This window comes from Galendromus occidentalis, unplaced genomic scaffold (genome assembly GCF_000255335.2).
Source record: "Galendromus occidentalis unplaced genomic scaffold, Mocc_1.1 scf7180000077438, whole genome shotgun sequence".
NCBI lineage: Eukaryota > Metazoa > Arthropoda > Arachnida > Mesostigmata > Phytoseiidae > Galendromus > Galendromus occidentalis.
In genome coordinates this window covers 238,047-247,999 of record NW_003805426.1, presented here as the reverse complement: position 1 = coordinate 247,999, position 9,953 = coordinate 238,047, and the positions used below count along the sequence as shown (strand labels likewise).

At 52.6% G+C, this 9,953-nt stretch overlaps 1 protein-coding gene across 1 annotated transcript; it reads left to right on the top strand.

Moving 5' to 3' along the window:
* Positions 1–2,224: 2,224 nt before the first annotated feature.
* On the top strand, positions 2,225–5,174 carry LOC100899835 (ADP/ATP translocase 2). Its single transcript, XM_003743028.1, has 3 exons — positions 2,225–2,413; positions 3,749–4,101; positions 4,297–5,174. Exons 2-3 carry the CDS (start codon positions 3,758–3,760, stop codon positions 4,859–4,861), a joined length of 909 nt encoding a protein of 302 aa, XP_003743076.1. The 5' UTR covers positions 2,225–2,413; positions 3,749–3,757; the 3' UTR covers positions 4,862–5,174.
* The last annotated feature ends 4,779 nt before the right edge of the window (positions 5,175–9,953 follow it).

Here is a 9,953-nt window from a genome sequence, read left to right as displayed (position 1 = left end):
GAGCCTCGTAATGGACTTCCGTCTACGGGCCGCTCCCGTACGGCAGTCTCTGGGGCGACCAAGAACAGCGTGCCACTCTTGAATATTAACTGAATGACGTGATCTCTGTACGTGTTCTACGACGAGCAAAAGCTCGCTTGCGTAAGCTCACGTTCTCGGAACACCTTTTATCCAGATCACAGGTGGACTTTGATCTTCATTACGGCCGGAATTCCACGGAAATCGGGCTCAGCTCGCCAGGCCAAGGAATCGCGAGTTCGAGCTCATCGGATCAGAGACCGGGGGATCCCCAGGCTGAGGAGTTTCGGGCTGAGGGAGGCTCAGATATTCTCCAATTGGTTCCAGGAGGTTCCGGGAGAATTCTCACTGATCGGTCGGAATTCGAGGGAATGAGGATGCAGCGGGGCGATCGACGCCGTCAAGGCTGCCCGGAGGTGGGATTCTCATGACCGCGAGCGAGGTCGGCGAGGGGTCCACCCCTTGTCGTCGAGAGATACAACCGGTGAACTCGCGGTTCCTCATAAGACACTATCGGGGGAAGTGCCGACGGCCGCACAAAAAGGCAGAAGTCGCCAGGGCAACGCAGGAAGCCAAATGATGAATGGTGGCCACTGATGGACGCGAACACTTGTTCAGCAATGGGGGTCCGCGCTCATTGCCGTCAGACAGCCCACGCATCCACTCGGACCGAATCTTAGCGCTCTCCGAGGCAGCTGCAGCCGCCTCAGCAGCTGCAATGGTGAAGTGCCTTTTGTGATCCCATGATAGCCGAGGCAGTCGCTTCCGACCGAGGGTCCAAATGGTTGGAGCGCTCACAGTGCTTCAACGCCTCCATCATAATGTCTGACCGACCGAGTGAGCCAGAGACTAATGCTTACGTCTCAAATAGGGATTTTCGGCGGAATCGCGTCGTCGGTGAGCTCCATGGAGGGCAGGTGCTACGTCTCTTACTCAGTGTGATTCGTAGACAACCGATGCACAGTCGACCTCTCCGACGATCCTGATGCTGGAGCGAGGAGAATCTGGGTGACAGCTGAACCCTCAGGCTCAATCGTGCGCCGACGAGCTGCGGGTCTCCGACACCACGGCAACAGCATCGTCGGGAAGACGGAATGCGTTTTGCGGCAAATCGTTGTGGCTTGTTGGAACCAACTCGACACTGGAATGTGTTCACATGCGTCTCGAACAGTAGAATCTAATCAAGAGCTTAAATAACCCGCAATCCAGGCTTCATTAATCTACAGTCTCGACGAAGCCGACAGCCCACGCTCTTCACTGGTCGACATGCAATAACCTCTCTGCGCGTCGAGCTGCACGCCGCGTTCACGGAGGCAATATAATAGGAGCGCCGGCGCCGTGGTCTCGCTGAGCGCGTTTTTGAGTTTATGGGCCAGCGAGCCTGATCGGATATGCGTTAGATCACAAGTCGAAATCATTTCTCAGACGCTGCGGACCCGACACCGAATCAAAAGTTTCCCACTGAAATCTGGCCACGGACGATTGCTGTGTGAGTGGCCCGTGATCTGCCATCTTGATATCTGAGATCGTTTCTCCACCGAAGAATGGAGACGAATAGAGCGAGAACTTCCGACGGCTGACGGCATCAGGGATACGAGATTGAGTCACCCTTATTTTCTGCATCAGCGGTAATCTGTCATGATCTCTTCTGTATATGATGTCTTTTGAAGTTATGATAGAATCTTGCGAAAACGAAGAGATCGTTGAATTCCCGTTCCTCCGTCCACATTTCGGAATATGTTGACGTCTGGACTTTGCTCCGACCGACAATTAGATTCTTTCCGAGAGCTTGTTTGTTCCATGGTCGAGTGAGCTTCACGTTTGCAGCGACGGGGCAGATCATCGATAGGACTCCGTAACAAGATTCGCGGCGACATTGAAGAACATCGATCCAAGAGATTTTTGCGATTTTAGCCTCCCGCGCATTTGACATAGAGATTCGAGATCCAGGCTTGGTTTCTTTTCCGCGGGGGAACGCAAAACAAAAGGCGGCGGCATTCAACCGGTTCGGAACTCCCATGGAATGAGGGTGAGCCTGAACTCATTCCGGCGATCTGCCTCAGGCCGCGGGAAGAACCCTCCTGTGAAGACATTAGCTAACAGCTTTGCCGCCCGCTCTAGCTGGGCCCCAGTGGGAAGTGGATCGCGCCGAAATTCGAAAATTGGCGGGTGTTTCGTTCGACGTGACGTAAGCCCTTTTCCCTGGCGCGGTTGTGTTCGTTGGCTGCTGGCTAGCTATCTGGCTGGTTGTCTGACGGTCTGTTTGTCGGCCAATGATCGACGTCTGCAGCCGGCGACCGTGTCCGGAGTCTGTGACTGTGTGGAGCCGTAAGAAAAGAACTAGACAACACATCTCGAATCCCTAGTCTTGTGTGCTGGTCGAATCCTCCCTTAGGTAAGGTTTCGGCTCCGCCCGGATGGCGGGTTTTAAGAGATCTTTTCCGAATAGACGGGAATTTCCCTCGCTGCGGTTTCGTGCAACAGGTCCGCCAGCCGGCTGACACTTGCCAACCCTCAATCTTCTCCTTTCGGATCATTGTGTCCGACGTCGACGATCGCCCCACAATTCACTGTCTGGGACTGAACTGATGGAGGAAAAGCGCGCTCGCTCCCTGCTCCGATGAATCGCTGAAGTTTTCCTCGTATCGAGAAGTCGACGATTGCGATTTCTTTCATGTTGAGGCGCTTCGCGGACAATCCGAATAGGTCAAAGTCGTTTGTTTCGTTATTTCCTGACTAGTCTCTGGTGGCATTTAATCCTTCCTGAGTGGATGAGAGCTCCCAAAGTCAGCGTAATCGAGACTTGGTGTGCATCTCGACATTTTCAGCACGTTGTGCTCCTCAAGTCCCGCACGAGAGATGTCACTCACGATTTTGAACGGAAGACCGCACCGATTTTCGCGTATCGTAATTATCCCGTTTCGACAAATCAGAGTATTTGAAAATCGCGATGAAAGTGGAGCGTATTTCTCTGACGGGGCCACATGCTCTGTGTCGGCTCGTCGACACTTCCCGTCGGTCACGTAAACAGATTCCTGTGGCGTAGACGCACCTTGCATGAAGGGAGGAAGGGGAATGCCGATTTTCTATCGATATTTTGAGGGGGACAGCACCATTTATTTCGCAAGTTTGGCGCTTGTGAGAGCTTCGGAGAGCGAAAGTCGCTGCCGCTAAGGTCAGAGCACGGACATTTCGTTATCTCCAAGGGTACTTAGGCCTCTTTTGAGCGTTTGGGTTCAATCCGCAATGTTATTGTGACTGGAAGCGCGGCGCCCTCAATATGTAATGCTGGCAGAGCGGATCGCTCCGATCGACTCCCTGCGCGAGAAGTGTCCTCTTCTTGCTGGGACCGATGAGCAGTATTAAATCGTATGATTTTCTGGGTCGGAGTTATTCCAAAAATACAGTCATTGCCATGCCCCACGAATCTTGATCTCGGGGAGGAAAAGGCGTATATTCATTGAAATTCATCGACCCGCTCCAGTGGCAGAGAAGGGTGCCCCAATCCGCCATAAGATTTTCGGAGACGAGAATGCTGGAACATCGAGTTAGTGACTTGCAGGCTGCGAGAAGACGCTCCCCGTGGTTGTAAAATTAAAGCGACCTCGATGGCCGCTGAATTCCGTGGAGACGATTCCTGTCCATGTAGCTGAGAAGTGATTCGCATTTTCGGCCGAGTATTATGGTCTAATGGGTTTCGGATCATAGGTTGATTTCTCGCTGGTTTCAGAACTTCAAAATGGGTCATCACGGAGGCTCAAGCGGCGATGCCTTCTGGAAGGATTTCCTCATTGGAGGCACCGCGGCGGCGATTTCGAAAACAGCTGTGGCCCCCCTTGAGCGTGTCAAGCTCTTACTACAAGTTCAGGATGCGTCAAAACAGATCGCCAAGGACAAAATGTACAAAGGCATGATGGACTGCTTCGTCCGTATTCCCAAGGAGCAAGGAGTGATCTCATTTTGGCGCGGAAACTGGGCCAACATCATTCGATACTTCCCCACACAGGCGCTCTCATTCGCCTTCAAAGATCGTTATCAAAAAATGTTCCTCGCCGGAGTCGATAAGGACAAGCAGTTCTGGAGGTGGGTTAATGACGAGTTTTCTGATATTCGATCAACGCGGAAAGTTTGAGGTATCCTCGGATACTCTAAGAGTATGAACTCTCCCGAGCATCCCGATATCTTCCAATCTGTCGGGATGAGCTCGCGAGGAGTTTCCGCATGAGAAATCGAATTTCCCAACCGCCAAAATAAATAACCCGTAATCTATGTCGGCAGGTACTTCGCGGGCCAGTTGGCCGCAGGTGGGGCAGCGGGAGGTACGTCGTTGTGTTTCGTGTATCCTCTCGATTTCGCGAGAACGCGTCTGGGAGCCGACGTCGGCAAGGCGGCTGCGGAACGGGAATTCAAAGGCCTCGGAGATTGCTTAGCGAAAATCTATAGAACCGATGGCTTCATCGGACTCTACCGAGGCTTCAACGTGTCCCTCCAGGGAATCATCATCTACCGTGCCGCCTACTTCGGCTTCTTCGACATGTCGAAGCAGTACATGCCAAATCCGAAAGATATACCCGTTTACCTCTCGTTCAGTATCGCCTTTGTGGTGACAACGGCCGCCGAGATCATTGCGTATCCGTTCGACACCGTTCGGAGACGTCTCATGATGCAGTCAGGACTCAAACAAGAGGAACTTCTCTATCGGGGAACTGTCGATTGTTGGAAGAAGATCGCAGCCAACGAAGGAGGGACCGCATTCTTCAAGGGTGCTTTCTCGAACATGGTTCGTGGAGTAGGCTCCGCCCTGGTTTTAGTTTTGTACGACGAATTCAAAAAGCTCATGTAATTCGTGATGTTCGTAAGGAATTAGCGGCGAGAACGCTCAAGCAGTCCGCGTTTGGGACTCACGGGCTTCACCCGTGAGCGCGCTGCGGGCGCCCGAGAGAGTGAATGGGGTTGCAAGAGCTCGAGAGTATTCGTCTCGAGCATCGTGCATCGAATGCATCGCTCAATTCGTCAATTTGTAATGGCACCGTCGCGAAGGCTGGGATAAGAATTTTTATGTTCGAGACTTCTTCGACAGCTCTCCCTTTGGGGAAATCAGATTCTACCAAATCACAAATGACCATTGCGAATAAATGAAAATGTCCCGACGGTTAGCTTTCTAGATTTTTCAGTCTCGGGCTCCGATTTCGGGAGATGCGAGCATGTCGTGCTGCCGAATCAGGGTCCGTGAGCTAACTACAAATCCTTGTCGAGTGTTGACTGTAGTAACCAAGAGGACGATAGCAACCGAGAGAGCTGAAGGATGAGAGAGAGAGGAAGAAGCGAATAAGCGAGCGGAATGATCAGAGGATACACCGAGCAAACGATTCGTGTATCTGGTTTTGAAAAGCAGACATCAGCTAGTTCTCCGGGTGAATCGGGACTAGACAGGCCGGGTGAGTGAGTGCGACCAAGGGAACATGGGACAAGCCAGCCCCCGCTTGTATCTCTCAGTCAGCGACGACCCTGCGGGTATTTTAGGGCGGATGGATAGAGAACATATGTATTCCATTGCGTCGACGGGGAGGACCAACAAGCAGCCTTATGGGAGCAGCTAGAGGGTGGTATGATATTCTGGGAGACCTGAGTCACTAGTTGCGAGCGATGAAACGGACTAGGCCAGCGCTCAATCGTCGCTTTTCCCTCTGAACTCTATATTTGCCTACGCCCGGTCGAGTGAGTCCGAGGAGTCACTCTGAGCGCAGCCGCGTGTCGGCACTCGTATGCTCGCAGATGGATCGCAAACTGCAGGAAAGCTTTCCTTATGAATTCCGTGTTGGTGATTAATATTTCGGGTGGTCACCACCGATATACATTGCTCCGTTCGCCGAAAGCGCTTGCCGGAAATATCCTGAATCCCCCTCGACAGCGTGCCGCACCTGATGCTCTCCCACTAGAGGAGCCTGGAAACTCGCTTCCGCTCATGAGGAAAATGGGGGGAGCGAGACCAGAAAGGGCGAGTTCAAGACGCATTGTTTTTCAGCCGGTGGACAATAACCTGATTGTTGGCGGTGATTTTGCTCGTGCGTTTTCCGCATAAGTGGTTTGAAGAAAGATGTAGCAGCGCTCGACTAAATGGTTTTCAGGCGTCATGGAAGACTCGTTTCTTCTGGTCACGGGCGAGACGACAAAGAGACGCAATAGAGACGCTTAAGAGTGTAAATTCGAATCGGAAACGCTTTTTACCCCATCCAGCACCCGGCGGTGTGTGGTCTCTTGACACTCTTGACGCGGAATACAACGACAGTCCCTTGTGTAAAGCTGTAGCACCCGGTCACGGCTCGGAGCTAATAGCCGACTGAATGGATATACGGAAGACTCTGTTCATGAGCCTTTTGAAAGCGAGGGTCATTCTTCAACGCGGGCGTCGGGTTTTGATCGTGTGACAAGATCGAAACCACGAATTTTCCAGAGGAAACCAGACCACTTCCGGTTTTCTGGCGAAGCTTCGGTCTGTCCCGCGAGTGGTCCGTGCTCTCGCACAAGCGTGTACCGTCTCCCATTAGAAGAACAAATCTCCCGAGGGCTTAGACTGAATGCACGCGGCCACTTCGCCCTGGTGCAAAATTACTGCGAACTTTAATCCGCGCTCTAAGCCGTTCATCGGAGATGTTTTGTAATCCAGTGACTCACCTTTTAGCAACCCGATCTCTGTGATTCTTCTCCTCTCTGATATTCACTCCGAGAACATAGCCCACAGGCTTCCCGAATCGAGAAGTGCTTCCACAAAAGCAGAACTCGAACAATGTGAACCGGTGCAGTTCCGCCTTGCTTTTTGCGTCCGCGTGTCCCTGCCCCGGAACCCCTGCACTTTGCCCTGTTTTCTCCTTCTCTCGGTACGGGCATTCAGTGCTGGCGATGTTTCCCGTCGCTCCTACCTCTATCCGGATGGAATATTGCTCGTTCAAAATTGAACGAGAAGCAGAATAATTTTCGTTATTGCGGACTTGCAGCTCGTTTCGAAGCACCTCACAATGGGGCCCCGTTGTCTGCTGCTGCCCATCTTCGGAGAATACTACTCCAAGCTGCTCTAATGGGGTCCAAGGCAAACAAGCGAATTAAGAATGAAATTCTGTTAGTAGAGGAGCGGGCGAATGCCGCACGCCCCTCGAGGACACGCGACTTTACACGCGTCATCTTCGCTAAGGATGACATTGAACAGCGTTCGGGGCGACCTGGCCGCGGTTCATCTTCAGGGGCGTGAGTCACTTTTCTTCTCGAATGGAGGACACATTGAATTATTCATCATCATCATAAGATACCCGGCCGACGGGACGACGGCGGGACGCCGACACGGGAATACTCCAACAATCAGCGGTGTTTGCTTGGCTCGTTCATAGCGGAGCTGCACGCACAACTGACCCACTGGGAATACCTCTGACAACCTCCTGCTACCGGTCTCGGGGAGCTTGAGCCCCCGCGCTTTGGCAAGCACTTTTGACACAATATAGTACGCATCTCATGACTCGTTATTGGAAGCTCGGCTCGACTCTGAACGGCTTTCGGGACAAATCACAGGAATCACGCGGATCGTCGAAGGCTTTTCCACAATCGAATCGCAGGGCGTGTCGGCCTTCGCTTCCGAACGGATAGGTGCGTGGTTTTCTTCCTGAGGCGGATTTTCAAACCTGAATATTTGCTGAATATCTCACATCCTGATTGGTTAGAGGAGGAGAGACCGTCGCTAAACTATATAATTTCTCGGGAGTTGACGGCAGTGAACATAATCAGGGAAATTTCTTCACAGTTCTGAAAGTCTCACTCAGCAACAATCTGGACCGCAAGATAGAGCGAGCTGAGGAGAGGTGAGTGAGCGAGGGCCGACTGCTTCGCAGTCGCGTTGTTGGGCCGGAGTCGACAGTTAGTGGTGGGTGTGGAGCCCGAGACAGAGTATTTACAACACGTCTCTGAACTTCCTGCGATGTCATTTCTTGTCAGGGTTATCAAGCAACGCGAACGACGACGACGACAACGGCGCGGCGGGGGTAGCCGCATCTTGGCGGCTCGAGGTTACTCTCTGAGGTTTTTGATGAGTTTGCCAGCTTGTTCCGTATGCACGACTCAGATAGGAAGTTGTGCGACCTTTTTGTCGAGGAGTTCAACGAGAAGAATGACAGTCGACGACGATGACGAGGGCGGCAGCCACACAGAGCGAAACTGGTTCAAAATGGACAGCACAAGCAAGAATTCACAGAACGAGGACTGCGAGGGCGACCGCACTCGATGATGGTCGAAAACGTTCGGATGACTGGTCGCCCACTTGTCTGCAATAATACGTACAGTGTACTACCACAAAGCGGAAAGCGGTCGTTTCTAACGGAGTTCGTCAGTCAGCCGCTCTGAGAGGAGCTATCACTGTAAATAATGCACGCAGGCGTGTGCCTACGTTGTGAGGCCGATGAGGACGGTCGTTAGGCGGATGAAACATTCATCAACGCTTCACAACTTATCAATGGAACCTGGAGAGCTGACAGATCCGTTTCCTTCGCTTTGAGTGTGGGGAGGGGGTAGAGAGGGCTTGGCAGCCGACCAGCCACTACGGAAACTTCGTGGGCATTATCCATAGACGAAAAGTGCCATTGGTTTCTTCGGAATCACTCACTACGTCGTTGACCCTCCAGGGCGGCTCATCCCCAGAGTTCCGTTCGCTCCGTAGCTCCGACCTACAGCTTGACAGCGCTTGCGGCTCAAGGACGGCTGCTCTGACGGAACGAAGCTTCGGCGCGAGCTCATGAGGAGGAGCATTGTTCTCCTCGAGAAGTTCATCCCCCACGACGCGTTGGTCTCATCATCCACTGATCGAACGACCATCGAAACTACGTGACGTGATGCTCGGGGAAAGTTTTTCCGTGCCTTGCTCCGTAACGCTCTTTGTTACTTCGTATCTCGTACGTTGTCGTGCGGAAGGAGTCTAGCTCATGTTCTCGTTCGCTTTACACGTAGCGCACCCTCGTCGTAGCAACTGGCTACGGGGTTCCTATTATAGAATTACAGGCAGGCCAGACCCGGGAGGAAGGTATGAGCTTCTGCTCGGACCCATTTTCCCGTGCGCAGATCCGTCTCTCTGAGGAAGTCTGGTGATGCGAACCTTCCGATGAGGCCGAGCGAGATCCGGAGAAACGAAAAGGTCGGATACGTATTTCCTGTTCCTCAGATCATCGACCGAAGCAATCTCGATAGAACACTTCGCTGCACTAGATTGCAGAATACCGCGCAGCATCAGCATTCTAGTTCTATATTCACAGATAGTCACTGCCGGCGTGTGTTTATGTTGTGTGAGTCGGCGTGAGCTAATTACGAAAAAATGCGCCAATTCAATATCACACGCCTACTCCGCAGGCGAAGCGGCACAACGGATCCAAAGCCATAAAACAATACATAAATTTATGTAGCGCCCGCCTGCTACTAGCTCGCTAGTATTTATAGCCACATAAAGCCGTAGACCCTGTAGCCTGGCTGCCCGCCCGCTCGCTCGCTCACTCGCCAGTCTATGGGTCGCTTGCCATGATGGGAACTAGGGGACACGCCGGGTGAGAGGGGAATCGACGAGGAGGACAAGGTGCTGGTGGACAGGACACCTGGGTCCTGCGCTATTCCATGCTCTCCTCGCTTTTCATGTAATCCTGACGAATTGCTTCAGTGGATCCTCGGCAGTAACGGCTCCTCCTACAGTGACTAGTGGTAGCAGCCGAGCTTGTGGTGGCGGAGGTGTTCCTTGTAGAACAAGGACGAGAATTCTCAAAGAGCTCCTCTAATTGGCAACCATAAATTTTGTTCCGAGGATACCAAGACTTTGAAGATCCGTTCCGACATCGCATATCCAATCCTGAGAGGTCAGAGCCTCCACTCTCGGGGAGGACTGCGCTAGAGCGGGTCTTGCGGGAGCGAGATTT

Excerpts from the sequence above, each read along its gene's own strand:
- LOC100899835 (XM_003743028.1), top strand. The coding sequence starts at position 3,758 with ATGGGTCATCACGGAGGCTCAAGCGGCGATGCCTTCTGGAAGGATTTC. Across the intron at positions 4,102-4,296 it reads AAGGACAAGCAGTTCTGGAG|GTACTTCGCGGGCCAGTTGG; the intron begins GTGGGTTAATGA and ends CTATGTCGGCAG.